Raw genomic sequence first — 16,447 nt, forward strand, 5'->3', positions numbered from 1 at the left:
ATAGTCGCTAGCTACGTCGTCCGTACAGCTGGGGCGAGTGCTAGTCCGTATCTCGAGACCTGCCTTGTGGTGGCGCTCGGTCTGCGATCACACAGTGGCGACACGCGGGTCCGACATGTACTAATGGACCGCGGCCGATTTAAAGCTACCACCTAGCAAGTGTGGTGTCTGGCGGTGACACCACACACGGAAAACCTAAATCAGGATGGTCGGACGCGGGATTGAACCGTCGTCCTCCCGAATGCGAGTCCAGTGTCTAACCACTGCGCCACCTCGCTCGGTAAGGACGGAGTTAAACTACTTCAAAAATAACTGTAAAAACTTCTGGAGTAATTTGTGAAATGTTATACGTACAACAAATGTACGAGCAACTGTGTCGAACAGTGTTATCAGTAGGAACGATAAACTAGATGCAGCTGGTCTAAGTAATACAAATAAGTAAATAAACTGTAACCTTGTAGACACGTTATATCGCCGCTTGACTTGGACAGGATATCTGGAGATTTGGCAGGAAATAAAATAGCGTGTAGCTTTCATCAAAAGAGCTGGTGGTAGGGAAATCAGCATTAACAACCCAATATTCCCCGGGCAGGTGTTGTTTCCTACACAGAAGAAAAATATCGTTTTGCGATTATTTGAGAACTATGTTCATTATTTAGTAAATAAAAAGGGGAACGAACAACTACAGAATTACAGAGCTTACGAAGTAGAAGTCAAAAAATGTAGAAACAAAGACCACAACAGAACACTGGAAATATCTTAAACATCTTATTGTAGAAGCAGGGCGTAGGGTAGTCACAAAACAGCTTTGACGCTCTAAAGAAGACCCATGCTGAACCATAGAATCGCTGCTGCTGATGAAGTATGGTGCGGACTTACAGGGCTCCAAGCCTCTACGGTAGCCACGTAGGCGTCAGCAAAGGCCTGATAAAAGCAAAGGGACCGCGAGCGTGTGCACTGGCGTGTTTTGACGTCCGAACACTGCAAATGGAATGAGCTGGATGTTGGTTCAGATGTGCGTTGCAGTGACCTTGTGCATACGGCGAAGCGCACGTTTTTTGGAGGCGGGAGCTTCTTTGCCAACGAGGTTAACTCACTGTGACTTTCAAGTACTTTTCGTTGAAAGTGTGTAAAATTTGTTTTCATGCAGACCTAGGTACTGTGTTAGCCAATTTTTTATTTTCATCTGCATTGCTGATGTCACGTGAAACATAAAGATTAATCATAAATTATGCTCAGTAAAACTGGATCATAGATATGTAGACCACATGACTAAGTAAGAAAAAAAAACATTTTTTATTTCAAGATCATAATTATAACTTTATGAATATCGTTGCAACTTGACAAAATTGTTATACGACTCTGCAATAGTTGGCACTAGGTTTCACAAATTTGTCGCCTTCATCATTGTTTGCTTTTTCAAAATTATCTACCTTCAAACGTTTCATCTTTAGCCATCATCGGAAACGCATTCGTCAAATTTACAACCGTTCCATAGATCAGATTAGCGGTCATTAACCTTTCTTACACCCTGAGTGCAGTGAGATATTAGCTAGAACAATTGCCCCCCCCTCCTCCACCGGAACCCTTTCCTTCGGTCTACTCTCCGCAAGAATATTAGTGGCTAACTAAATTTTAGAATGGAAAAGAGCTTTCCGAACACTTTTATTTTGAAAACTACGAAAGGGAAATGGTACTTAGATTTTGTAGGTGTTTTGTTAAACCGTGAACTAACGACTCAATGAGATAATTGGTGCTAGTTGTTTCTAATAATCTTTTTTATATTTGTTTGTTTCTCAGTCATTGTACATCATAAAGGACGCTCGAAATCCATCAAGCACCTTGTTTTCATTTGCATAGCAATCGTAGTTAAAAATCTACATGCCCGAATTCTCCATAGTGAGGGTAGAAACTTCTTGCAAAACATGCTTCCCCAGTACCAATCCTCTCCCTAGAAGCTCTTGCTTCATTTCCACCCTGTACCAGGTTAAAACTTGTGCACAATACTTACCGCTTGTAAAACCGTTCATTACTCCTTACTTCTGAAGTGGCAGAAATTAGAAGACTTCGGGCTGCCAAGCTTTTAGTCTGACCACTACACTAACAAGGAGGATAACAACGTAAAAGAAGCGGTCCCGACTTTCATGGAGAACTATTTGTTAATCTCCTCGTTACAAACTTTAATACTGAACCGTCCAAAGGCATCAAAAGCACTCATGTTTTTTGCGTCAATAAAGTTTTCCTCTGAACACACCGAACTGCTGTTCAGTATTCAACTGTCACGTCGTGTCACCACTCTCAACGTCCGGGAAACACTTAAATTCGCCGTCCGCATCCCACATTCCATCGTCTTGAGAACCATCCGACTCTGCTAATAAGTAGTTACTTGGCCTGGGATTCATAAATTCAGCACCTGTAGTAGTTCTGGGACCCTCGTGATTATTACCTTCTTAGCACACATTGTAGTGATAATTTGTTTCAACTTCCGTAACTCGATGTGGACCTAGATTCCTCGCCTTCACGTTTAATGTTGGTCCAGTTTGCGTTCGTTTTATTGCCGCCAGGTTACAAACTTCGTACTCTGAGGCTCTCTTCTGACGTTTGTTGACTCTAGCACTGTTTTCTTTTCGCACCTTTTCCGTTTGTAGCTTCGCATGGTCTTTAGATTTACCGCGTCTCTCTTCAAATGAATTAATAATGTCTTTGTTAATAATTTTGTGATGTGAATATCAGTCGCCGGCCGCTGTGGCCGAGCGGCTCTAGGCGCTTCAGTCCGGAACCTCGCTGCTGATACGGTCGCAGGTTCGAATCCTGCCTCTGGGATGGATGTGTGTGATGTCCTTAGGTTATTTAGGTTTAAGTAGTTCTAAGCGTAGGGGGACTGATGACCTCAGATGTTACGTCCCATAGTGCTTAGAGCTTTTTGAACCATTTTTTGAAGATCAGTCTTTGTGCGAATCTTAACTATTATCAAAAGTTGAAATGGTATTTGCCGAATACTTCTGTGGTTATGTTGACTTCATGGCACGTTGAACTCATGGTACTATCTCATACCATTCATTAGGGCCATCAGTACTAAGCTCAGCAATGATTTTGGCCAAAGCAGAAATGAGCCTCTCATCCTATCCATTCGCTGTAGGACGTCCTGTCATTATTAAAATTTGCTCAGTTCCTTCTGTAATGCAGTATTCCTTGAATTTCTGAGAAATAAAGCAAGTCCCTCTCTTGGTAATTGTTTGGACTGGATTGCAACTGAAGCATCACTTTGGCCTGGAATTTAATTGGCTGGAGTAGAATTGTCTTCAATGATGACTCCGATGAGCAGCGAAGACGTTCTGGAGACTCCCTGGACAGTGGTGGGATACCGACATGACTGCCACCGGCCATACGGCCAGACAACCAGGAGTTATGGTATGTAGTGCTATTTATTTTCATAGCATGAGCCCTTCGGTTACCCCGCGGCACCCTTACGGCACAGCGGTACGTCAAGATGTTCTACACCCCGTTTTGTTACTCTTCATGACCACCCATCCTAGGTCACATTTCACCAAGATAATGCTCACCCACACAAGGTGAGAGTTTCAACTCCTTGTTTTAGTGCTTGCTGAACCCCACATTGGCCAGGAAGGTCCCGAACGTTTGCACCATTATGGACTGGGCCCTCCAACCATTTCGGGATTTTGACAATCGAACGCGCCTATTGGACAGAATTTGGCACGATATCCCACAGGAGGACATCCAACAACTCTGTCAATCAATTACATGACGAATAACTACCTGTATGAGGGACAGAGGTGGACCAATGCGTTGTTGACATGCTCAGTTTGAGAAGCCCTTTCTCTGGAATAAATTATCGAATTTTTCTGAGATTACGAGGGTGGGTCAAATGAAAACCCTAAATTTGTAATAACAAATCGAAATTTCGCACCGTTATCCTGTAAGTTGGTAAGCGTGCTACAAACATCATGCAGAATGGCCTGTAGGTGGCAGCATAGTGCAGTATCAGTATAAAGATTAGATTAGATTAGATTAGTACTTGTTCCATAGATCACGAATACGACACTTGGTAATGAGGTGGAACGTGTCAGGTTAATAAAAGGTGCCCATACAAGATATTACATTACACAAAATATTACATGACACTTAATTTCTTTTAGGGGGGGGGAGGTTGGGGAAATTACCCACTTACTGTATCCAAAAATTCATCTAATGAGTAGAAGGAGCTGCCATTAAGAAATTCTTTTAATTTCCTTTTAAATGCTATATGGCTATCTGTCAGACTTTTGATGCTATTGGGGAAGTGACCAAAGTCTTTTGTGGCAGCATAATTTACCCCCTTCTGAGTCAAAGTTAGATTTAACCTTGAGTAGTGAAGATCATCCTTTCTCCTATTGTTGTAGCCATGTACACTGCTATTACTTTGGAATTCGTTCGGATTGTTAATAACAAATTTCATAAGTGGATACATTTTTTTGTGAGGCTACAGTGAAGATCTCTGCCGGCCTAAGTGGCCGTGCGGTTCTAGGCGCTGAAGTCTGGAACCGCGTGACCGCTACGGTCGCAGGTTCGAATCCTGCCTCGGGCGTGGATGTGTGTGATGTCCTTAGGTTAGTTAGGTTTAACTAGTTCTAAGTTCTAGGGGACTAATGACCTCAGAAGTTGAGTCCCATAGTGTTCAGAGCCATTTGAACCATTTTGAAGATCTCTAGCTCTTTAAATAAGTGTCTGCAGGATGATCTTGGATGAGCTCCAGCAGTTATTCTGATTACACGCTTTTGTGCAATGAACACACTTTTACTCAATGATGAGTTACCCCAGAATATGATGCCATACGAAAGCAGAGAATGAAAATAGGCGTGGTAAGATAATTTACTCAGATGTATATCGCCAAAATTTGCAATTACTAATAGCATAAGTAGCTGAACTCAAACGTTTCAGCAGATCCTCAGTGCGTTTTTTCCAGTTCAACCCCTCATCCTAAAAATTTTGAATATTCTACCTTAGCTACCGATTTCTGATCGAAGTCTATATTTATTAGTGGTGTCATTCCATTTACTGTGTGGAACTGTATATACTGTGTTTTGTCAAAGTTTAATGAGAGCCCATTTGCAGAGAACCACTTAATGATTTTCTGAAAAACATCGTTTACGATTTCAGCAGTTAATTCGTGTATGTTGGGTGTGATAGCTATACTCGTATCATCGACAAAAAGTACCAGCTTTGCATCTTCGTGAATAAAAAGATGGCCGCCCCACTTGCAACTTGCACGAGGGAAGAACAGCGTTCTGTTATTCGGTTTTTGCGTAGTGAAGGTGTGAAACGTATTGAAATTCATCGACGAATGAAGATTCAGTACGGTGATGCATGTTTGTCACAGCAGCAAGTCTAGGAATGGAGTAGGAAGTTCGCAAATGGTGTGACTTCAGTGGAAGATGCTCCTCGTCCAGGTCAGGCACGAGTTGTGACTCCACAGAACATTGCAGCAGTTGAAGCCATAGTGATTGGACCACTCAAAGACGCAATGGGAGGAAAGAACTTCCGTTCTGATGAAGAGGTACGCCACGCGGTGCATGAGTGGTTGGGCGGACTACCAAAAGAATTTTTTTCTAAAGGAATTTATGCACTTTGTAAGCGATGGACGACTTGCATTGAGCGTGGGGGAGATTACGTTGAAAAGTGATACAGCTTTGTACCACTTCTGCACAAAAAATAATATTTTAAAAAATACACTACTGGCCATTAAAATTGCTACACCACGAAGATGACATGCTACAGACGCGAAATTTAACAGACTGGAAGAAGATGCTGTGATATGCAAATGATTAGCTTTTCAGAGCATTCACACAAAGATGGCGCCGGTGGCTACATCTACAACATGCTGACATGCTGAAAGTTTCCAACCGATTTCTCATACACAAACAGCAGTTGACCGGCGTTGCCTGGTGAAACGTTGTTGTGATGCCTTGTGTAAGGAGGAGAAATGCGTACCATCACGTTTCCGACTTTGATAAAGGTCGGATTGTAGCCTATAGCGATTGCGGTTTATCGTATCGCGACATTTCTACTCGCGTTGGTCGATATCCGATGACTGTTAGCAGAATATGGAATCGGTGGGTTTAGGAGGGTAATACGGAACGCCGTGTTGGATCCCAACGGCCTCGCATCACTAACAGTCGAGATGACAGGCATCTTATCCGCATGGCTGTAACGGATCGTGCTGCCACGTCTCGATCCCTGAGTCAACAGATGGGGACGTTTACAAGACAACAACCAATTGCACGAACAGTACGACGACGTTTGCAGCAGCATGGACTATCAGCTCGGAGACCATGGTTGCGGTTACCTTTGACGCTGCATCACAGACAGGAGCGCCTGCGATGGTGTACTCAACGACGAACCTGGGTGCACGAATGGCAAAACGTCATTTTTTCGGATGAATCCAGGTTCTGTTTACAGCATCATGATGGTCGCATCCGTGTTTGGCGACATCGCGGTGAACGCACATTGGAAGCGTGTATTCGTCATCGCCATACTGGCGTATCACCCGGCGTGACGGTATGGGGTGCCATTGGTTACAGGTCTCGGTCACCTCTTGATCGCATTGACGGCACTGTGAACAGTAGACGTTACATTTCAGATGTGTTTACGACCCGTGGCTCTAACCTTCATTCGATCACTGCGAAACCCTACATTTCAGCAGGATAATGCTCGACCTCATGTTGGAGGCCCTATACGGGCCTTTCTGGATACAGAAAAATAAAAAGAAGATAATAAATTGATCTTAGCTATGTGTGTCTGTGTTTGCTAACTGAGTGACTATTGGTGTTGAGCGAGCCTGCGCTACCTTTCTCACCTATTCTCATCTAAAGCGTAGTGCGATGTGTCTTGTGTGACAGGTTGGGGATGAGGCGGACGGCGCAGAGGCCGAGAACGGAGGTCCCCGGGAGGCGGAGTCCGTGGACGAGTGCCACTCTCCGCAGCGCTGAGCGCCGTCTACGTCCGCGTCGGCGTGGCTGGTGGCTGCCGCCGCCGGCTGCCGTCGTCACCGACTCTAGTCTACGCAAATTCTCAAATTTTGTGATCTTTTCGGTAATTGTTTAAAGGCTTTAATTCCACCAATTAACGAACTGAGTGGAAACCTCTCCGTATATATATATGCTTGTGAGCTATTGTTGGTGTGCCATGGAGGATGCATATCATGGCGTTTTATTTCCTTTGAACCTATTTATAAATTTCTATTTCTATGATAATCAACACACGTAAAAATTTTGGTTAGAAAGCCTCCAAAAAAAAAAAAAGTCAGAAGTGAGAACAAGAAGAATCATGTCCCACATACTAGCGCTATCCGTATCAATACCAATTGTTGTGCTTGTTGTCTTTTCATTTTGTAAATGTAACGTGTTAATGTTTTACAAATTTTATCTAAATAAAGTAATATTTGTGTGTATTCGAAATATAAGGTAATTTACTCCAGAATGTAATCGTTGTGTAATGGAGAGAAATGATTAATTCGTAGCACTATTCATTGCTCCACTTCTTGCTTCCCATCTAAATATGTGTTTAGAGTAATGTTCCTGCAGCTGCTTTTGCGCAGTGTTGTAATGCAGACTTCACACGTGTAATCTGCAGTTGTTAGGTGTCTTCTTTAACATTTGTGTACCAAGGTTTCTCGCATGAAGACGACCAGTAAGGAATCGATTCAAGTATAACACAGTTTCCTTTGAAGAAGAATGAAAGATAGGTGTTTTCCATGAATGTGTACTTAAAAATTATTTTGTATGTATTATCAAACATCAGACAGCTAAAATCCAAAGCAAGTGTAAATAGTTTAGTGTTATCAATTGTAATATAGTAAATAAATGGCAGTTGTTTAAATACTAGTTTCCATGTTTGTTGAAAAGATACTGCACTTCTAACCCAGAGCCAGTAGTACACAATCATTTTCAGATCTTGGAACTGAATTCATTCGGCACTAATCCACTGGGTGAATACTTCAGTAGCTCGCCATTCTTCTTACTGCTCTACGAAATGTGTGAAGTGTCAGATACAATTAGCTGTTGCAATAATGTGAAATTCGTACCACAGGTACACACCACTGAATAGTTCCACAGATAGATTTTAATCAATTTACATGGTCAATTTTGGCCGTCCGTCTTCGAGGGAGTAAGCTTAGTGAATGCTTTAACTTCTGAATACCATTAATTAGAGTTCTTTTCTGAATATGATAAGACTTTTACATTAACACTATGCAGCGTGACTTACAACTTTCAAAGATACTGTTATTGTCACTGGTATAAGTTTGCATTCATTGCAAGGATTGTGTCTGTTTTGTGATTAAGAATTGTCATTCGAAAACTGATTTACCATGTGCTTCACAGTTCTTCACATGAGAAGGAACGTAAAGTTCATTTATACTTGAAAAGACCTTAAGCATCTCACATTTATTCAAACTGTCGTGAAATAAAATTCACAAAATCTCATACAGTAATTTCAGTGTGATCCAAGATTTCACGATCTAAGCTTAATCTCGATAGTTAGTGAAACTTCAACGTCTAGAAAATTTCATTTGGCTGATATTGTAATAGACTTTTCAAACCAGTCATTCACAAATCAGTCTCCAAGTAAAAAAAAATGGTTCAAATGGCTCTGAGCACTATGGGACTTAACATCTGTGGTCATCAGTCCCCTAGAACTTAGAACTACTTAAACCTAACTAACCTAAGGACATCACACACATCCATGCCCGAGGCGGGATTCGAACCTGCGACCGTAGCAGTCTCGCGGTTCCGGACTGAGCGCCTAGAACCGCTAGACCACCGCGGCCGGCCTCCAAGTAAATTCCAAAAATTGCCACACATTAAACATTCATAGCTCACATGTACAGATTTCATCAGATCGTGATTATATTTAAACAAGAACTGGAAATACATATTTCATTTCATTACTATTTTATTTTATTTGTCTTAGTTATTAACGTAGGGACGGGCGAGTCACTTCGGGAGTTCTCCTTTGAAAACCGGTAGTCGTTTTAACGCTACCGTTGACCCACGAAGAGGGTAGGTTGACGACGGAAAGAATGGTCCTTGTGCTGCTGCCACGCCTCACGCTCCCACCATGACACAGAAAACAGAACAAAAATATTTTCAGTATCATATTACAAAACGTAATACGTAAGCTGTTTTCATTTCAACATCATTACAAAACTTATGAGAACTTACAATCCATGTGTTGTGTGACAGAGATTGCTCGATGGTACAGGGTACTAACCGTTGTATCATCATAATACCCAACCATCATTCCTGAGAAATGCCTGTCCATGTAAGTACACACTGAAATTTTAAATACTATGCGCAAGGAATGGAAAAAAAATACGAGTTACAGAAAATTAGTTGCACTACGATATTGACACTGACAACAAAAATCAAAATGGTCGCAAATATTAATACGATAACAACGTTCCTTAAATGAAAAATATAGATCTCCACTCGGTTGTTTTGGAGGAGGCAACGACCTGTGGAAAGAAGCAAGGAAATGTTACAGTGGCTTAAACACTTCATCAGAGGAAGAACGGATGAAACGTTGAAAAGAAAAGAAGATGAAGATCACAGAAGAAGAATGCAGTCGGCTGTGAGAGCCTGTGATGATAATAATTTCGTGTGGTTCAATAGCCTGGTGCACGTCTTTCGACTGGAAGCCGGTTCAACGTGTCATCCTCCACAGTTATACTACCGACGAAAGAGGATCAACACTTTAACATGGAATACGCACCACGTGTTGTTTCTGGGTACTACTCACATCTAAAAGATGAATGCAAAATTAAAGACATACCGAGAAATCTGTGATCCGACCAGGATTCGATGTCGCGGCCTTTGTTTTCAATCACGCACTACCCTTTTTTCCCCTCACATTTCTCGCCACTATTATGGTCAACTGACCTGGGCGGACGGCGCATCACGGCTCTTCAGCTTGATCGCTAAATATTTAACTCAGTTATTTTATTCACAGGACAGCTAGCCCCCTTACCGATCACGCTGAACTACCGTGCCGGCATTTTCATAGCGCGAGGCACGCCCATAAAAGCCGTATGTCTTATGAAGTTTTAATAAGGAAACTACCGTTTGAATGTAAAATCAGTTCTAGGATCGGATCATTTTCATGTCTCCCGCTTCTCTGGTCAATGTTTCGAGTACGTGTCCTCGGGTTTTCTTCTACATGATAAGGCCGCAGCTCGTGGTCTTGCAGTAGCGTTTTCGCTTCCCGAGCACGGGGTCCCGGGTTCAATTCCCGGCGTGGTCAGGGATTTCCAAGTGCCTCGAGATGACTGTGTGTTGTGTCATCATCATCATTCATCCTCATTACGACTGGAGGAAGGCAAATTGCCAACCACCTCCACTAGGACCTTGCCTAGGACGGCGGTGCGGGCCCCGCATCGTTCACCTACGCTCTGTCAAGTAGGGTTTTGGAATATACACTGTATTCGAACATTATGAAGTACCTCGAAGAAAACGATTTATTGACACGTAGTCAGCACGGATTCAGAAAATATCGTTCTTGCGATAGAAAACTAGCTCTTTATACTCATGACAGGGGATGACAAATTGATTCCATATTTTTAGATTTCCAGAAGGCTTTCGACACCGTTCCTCACAAGCGTCTTCTAGCCAAACTGCGTATCTATCGAATATCGCATCAGTTGTGCGACTGGATTCGTGATTTCCTGTCAGAAAGGTCACAGTTTGTAGTAATAGACGGAAAGTCATCGAGTAAAACATAATTAATATCCGGCGTTCCCCGAGGAAGTGTTATAGGCCCTCTATTGCTGCTGATCTATATTAACGACATAGGAGACAATTTGAGTAGCCGTCTTAGATTATTTGCAGATGATGTTCTCATTTACCGTCTTGTAAGTCATCAGATGGGTAAAACGAATTGCAAAATGATTTAGATAAGATATTTGTATGGTGCGAAAAGTGGCAGTTGACCCTGAATAAACAAATGTGTGAAGTTATTCACAAGAGTACTAAAAGAAATCAGCTAAATTTCGATAAAACGGTAAGTCACACAAATCTGAAGGCTGTAAATTCAACTAAATACTTAACGATTACAATTACAAATACCCTAAATTGGAACGATCATATAGATAATGTTGTGGGTAGAGACAACCAAAGACTGCGATTCATTGACAGAACACTTGGAAGGTGCAACAGGTCTACTAAAGAGACTGCTTACACCATGTTTGTCCTCCCTATTCTGGAGTATTTATGTGTGGTGTGGGATCCGTATCAGATGGGAGTGACGGATGACATCGAAAAAGTACATAGAAGGGCAGCTTGTTTTGTATTATCGCGAAGTAGGGGAGATGGTGGCACAGACATGATACGTGAATTGAGTGGCAATCATTAAAACAAAGGAGTTTTTCGTTGCGACGGGATCTTCTCATGAAATTTCAAAATCCCGTTTTCTCCTCCGATTGCGAAAACGTTCTACTGGCACCCACCTACATAGGGGGAAATGATCATCACGACAAAATAAGAGCAATCAGGGCTCGCATAGAAGAGCTTAAGTGCTCGTTTTTCCTGCGCCCCGTTCGAGAGTGGAACAGTAGAGAGACAGCTTGAAGGAGGTTCATTGAACCCTCTGCCAGGCACTTTATTGTGAATAGCAGAGTAATCACGTAGATGTTGATGCAGCTGGTCCGTGGAGCGCCACAGCCAACCCTCCTAGTTTCGAACGTACCAGTTTCTCGCAGTCGGGTTCTTGTATTCGGTGGAGGTGGTAATGTGATGTCATATATACGAGATCTTTTCAAAAAATCGTGGAACATTCGTAATTTCCTGCCGATGGTGTGTAGGAGCGATGTGCTTTTGGCATCCCTGCACGCGCGTGTGTTTAATGTGTAACTGCCGGAAGTTCCATAGATGTATGTCTGTTACTTATCGTTCAGTGCTGTATTGAGTAGAATGTTGTGTTGCACAGTTTGCAAATTTCGAGAGGGTAGAATTAAAGGATCAACGCGTCTGCATTAAAGTTCATGCGAAACTCAAGAAGACCTCTACAGAGAGACACCAAATGACGCAGGAAGCCTACGGTGATGAGTGCTTAAGCCGTACTCGGTGTTACAAATGGTTCACACGGTTTAAAAATGGCTGGACGGAAGTTAAAGATGCCGCTCGTTCAGGACGCTCTTCGATGTCCACCGGCGACGCTAATGTCCGTAACGTCAACGAAATTGTGCATGCTAATCGAAAATTCACTGTCCGAGAAAATGTGACATTTCAATTGAATCATATCATTAAATACTGACGCGGCATCTTGAGATGCATCGCGTCGCCGCCAAGTTCGTCCCTCGACTCGTGAATCAAGAGCAGAAAGACCTTCACCTCGCAATCTGTGAAGAACTTTTGGATCGCGCAAATGAGAACGAGATGTTCCTTAAGAGAGCCGTAACTGGTGATGAGACGTGGGTCTACGGTTACGATGTTGAGACCAAGGTTCATTCTTTACAACGGGTCGGGAAAGGTTCTCCATCACCAAAAAAGGCTCGTCAGGTGAGGTCAAATGTCAAAGCCAGGCTGACAGTTTTCTTCGGCTTTAAAGGATTAGTCCATCATGAATTCGTGCCACATGGACAAACTGATGGTACTAGCGGGAAGTGTTGCGAAGTCTGCGACAATATGTGAGAAGGAAACGGCCCGAAATGTGTCGAGACAATTCATGGCTCTTGCATCACGGTAACACACCCGCACATTCATCTCTGTTGGTGGGTTGCTATTGCACAAAAAACTAGATCACTGTGCTGCCTCGCCCTCCATACTGTCCACAGCCGACCGCTGCGGACTTTTTTTTTACTCCCACGGGTGAAAACCCTGTTGAAGGAACGAAGATTGGCAAACGATAGACGAGATAGCTTCGCGCCATCCAGCAAGAGGCGTGCCAAGACTGCAAGGAAGCGGAAACGGCACGGGAGCGGTGTATTAATTGTGGAGGAGAGTATTTCGAAGGAGAAGTAAAAGGTAAGCGTAGAAAAATTTTGTGGACAAAGCTCCGGAATTTTTTGAGCACACTTCGTATTACAATAGGTACTGACGACGGCACCCCCTTCTCAGCTTGCGTGCCTACCGTGAAGTGGGAAATGTCAATCTGATTCGAACTTCAAACATTTTATATCCAAACGGTACAGCTCCTCTTCCTTATCAAAACCTCATTTACTAAATCCCTTATGCAGCCCATAGAAGCCTGTAATAGCAATTTTGAATTACCTTGTATAGCTAAATACCCCTAGTAACAAATAAAGAAAAACATCGCGCAAAGCATAACCAACAGCAGTTCGCATCTCTCCCTTTGTTCTCCACCCACACCAACCTTTCACGGGCGTTAGTCGTCAGCCTTTGAGGAAGAGGACAGATCGTTGGAAAAAGTGGAACCATATGATGTTAATCCCTTGCATTTCGTTATAGCCGTTCTGGTGTGGGATAAAGATATGGCGAAACTGTTCCGTTCGTTTTACATTATTGTTACCACATAAGGTGCAAAATGTGTCTGCCAAAAATGGTTTCACATCGTAATACGTAATCTTTAACTGTCACGCGTAACACACCGATCTCGGCCTGCAACGAGCCGACGACATCACTAGTGTGTCTACAAAATAAATTTCGTTGGGTAGTAACGAGGGGCATGAAAGGGAAGCAGTGGTTGGGAAGGGAGTGAGACAGGGTTGTAGCCTGTCCCCGATGTTATTCAATCTGTATATTGAGCAAGCAGTAAAGGAAACAAAAGAAAAATTCGGAGTAAGTATTAAAGTCCATGGAGAAGAAATAAAAACGTTGAGGTTCGCCGATGACATTGTAATTCTGTCAGAGACAGCAAAGGACTTGGAAGAGCAGTTGAACGGTATGGACAGTGTCTTGAAAGGAGGATATAGGAAGAACATCAACAAAAGCAAAAAGAGGATAATGCAATGTAGTCGAATTAAGTTGGGTGATGCTGAGGGGATTAGATTAGGAAATGAGACACTTAAAGTAGTAAAGGAGTTTTGCTATTTGGGGAGCAAAATAACTGATGATGGTCGGTGTAGAGAGGATATAAAATGTAGAATGGCAATGTCAAGGAAAGCGTTTCTGAAGAAGAGAAATTTGTTAACATCGAGTATAGATTTAAGTGTCAGGAAGTCGTTTCTGAAAGTATTTGTATGGAGTTTAGCCATGTATGGAAGTGAAACATGGACGAAGTGTGGTGCTACAGAAGAATGCTGAAGATTAGATGGGTAAATCACATAACTAATGAATAGGTATTGAATAGAATAAGGGGAGAAGAGGAGTTTGTGGCAAAACTTGACAAGAAGAAGGGACCGGTTGGTAGGACATGTTCTGAGGCATCAAGGGATCACAAATTTAGCATTGGAGGGCAGCGTGGAGGGTAAAAATCGTAGATGGAGACCAAGAGATGAATACACTAAGCAGATTCAGAAGGATGTAGGTTGCAGTAAGTACTGGGAGATGAAGAAGCTTGCACAGGATAGAGTAGCATGGAGAGCTGCATCAAACCAGTCTCAGGACTGAAGACAACAACAACAACAGTAACATGCTTTGAAGTTAATCTCACAGCTAAGCAGGTCTATGTGTCAATTTTAACTACAGTCGGACTGATTAATACCGAGATTAACCGAATGATCGCTGCGGAGAACAATACGTAAGTGAACACGACGAAACATGAACAATTGCACTTCAGAATAAATGCAGATTTATTTAGAAAGACTCAGTGAAACACTTTACACAAAATGAAACACAACAGACACAAAAAATATATCACAGTGCGCTGTAATAAGAAACTTAGTGCAACGCAGTCACATTACATAACGCATGTAATTCACACGTAACCTAACAGGCAGCGAATAGAAAGATCCGAAACGCACTTACTCTCAGATAGGTGTCGGCACAACCATACTGTGTCCAGGCAAATATACAATAATCGCAGCTCATAGCTATAGTAAATGCAAACACGTAATGGTTCAGCCACAGCTGTGCAAATGGCGGTCGAGAGCTTTCCACAAATTAATTTAAAGAGTGCCCAGAGGTATGCATCGTGAACAGTATTTTAAAACGAAGTGATTTATACACAAGGACGGCGCTAGTAATTATTTTCAAACTTTAAAATTTGATTTCTATATCTTGTTCACAACGAAAATTGTTAGTATATCAGCACAGAGGAGCTGACTTCAATAAATAGGAACAAAGCAACAATGACAAGCATATAGTTTTAACTGAAAGGCCCGTTGTGCTTTTGGTAAAGCAAGTAAGTCCAAAAACGACGCATCCAGTGGGTCTGAAGTGAAGGATACTTAATCCGAAATCGTTCAGAACCTGAGAGTTGCTCATTTTTTCCTTTTTTTCCCCTGCAGTGTAGAGAAGCAAGTTACAGAATACTAGAACAGACAGAGAAGCAACAAATGGATCGGGTAACAGGTTGGAATAATCAAAATCAAGTGGAAGAAGATGGGATATGTAGGAAGGCGAATGAACAGTGCGATTAGATGCAAAAAGAAAGTTTTTTCCTAGATGCCAAGAAATATGGGAAGTACGCAAACAACAACCTAATACGAAACCGGTATATAATGCTGAGGACGATATAATTTGGCCTAATCCCTGAAAGTTTACAGTAGTGAGGCCTTGATCTAAGTCTACAGTTTTTAACCACCATATTTCCTTCCCATTACCAAACTGACAACTCCTTGATCTCTCAGGACGTTTGCTGTTAACCGATCCCATCTTTTAATCAATTTGAACCATAAGTTTATTTCTCCCCAAATCAATAATTACCTCTTTATTAGTTATGCGATCTATCTACCTAATTTTCGGCATTCTTCTGCACCTCCAAATCTCAGAAGTTTTCTTTTTCTCAGAAAAACTTATCTTGGTATTGCTAGTCTGCATTTTATGTTCTCTCTATTTCGGCCACCGTTAATCATGCAAATAGCGTAACTCATCTACTACTTTTAGTGTCTAATTTCCTGTTCTAATCCCCTCCTCATCACCTGATTTAATTTGATTACACTCATTTACATTAGCTTTTCTTTTGTTGATATTCATCTTACAACGTCTCTCCAGACACTGTCAACTCCGCTCAAGTGATTTTGCGGGTTGCGACAGAATTATAGTCTCATCGGCAGACTTCAGAGTTTTGATATCTTCTCTGTGCCTTTCCAGGTATATCCTTGATTTCCTTCATAGCCCATTTTGCAGACTGAATGACATCCGGAACATGGAACAACCTTGCCTCACCCTCTTTTCACTACTGCTTCCCGCTGTTACTCTCTGACCCATATAACTTCTATCTGGTTTCCGTAGAAGTTGTAGATAACATTCTCCTTTGTACATTTGATCCCTGTTAGCTTCAGAATGTGAATAGCGCCTTCTAGTCATTACTGTAAAGAAGTTTCTATTAATCTATA

General features: G+C 42.2%; 1 protein-coding gene across 6 annotated transcripts in view; it reads left to right on the plus strand.

Annotated features, from left to right (window-relative positions):
* The window catches only part of LOC124804862, a 297,784-nt gene extending 289,904 nt beyond the window's left edge, over positions 1 to 7,880 (plus strand). For all 6 annotated transcript variants that reach the window (XM_047265222.1, XM_047265225.1, XM_047265224.1 and 3 more), the window contains one exon: positions 6,897 to 7,880. In XM_047265222.1, the coding sequence (XP_047121178.1) occupies positions 6,897 to 6,986 (90 nt within the window). In that variant the 3' untranslated portion in view covers positions 6,987 to 7,880. The remainder of the gene's footprint in view (positions 1 to 6,896) is intronic.
* The last annotated feature ends 8,567 nt before the right edge of the window (positions 7,881 to 16,447 follow it).

This window comes from Schistocerca piceifrons, chromosome 7 (assembly GCF_021461385.2).
Source record: "Schistocerca piceifrons isolate TAMUIC-IGC-003096 chromosome 7, iqSchPice1.1, whole genome shotgun sequence".
In the NCBI taxonomy this organism is placed as follows: Eukaryota; Metazoa; Arthropoda; class Insecta; order Orthoptera; family Acrididae; genus Schistocerca; species Schistocerca piceifrons.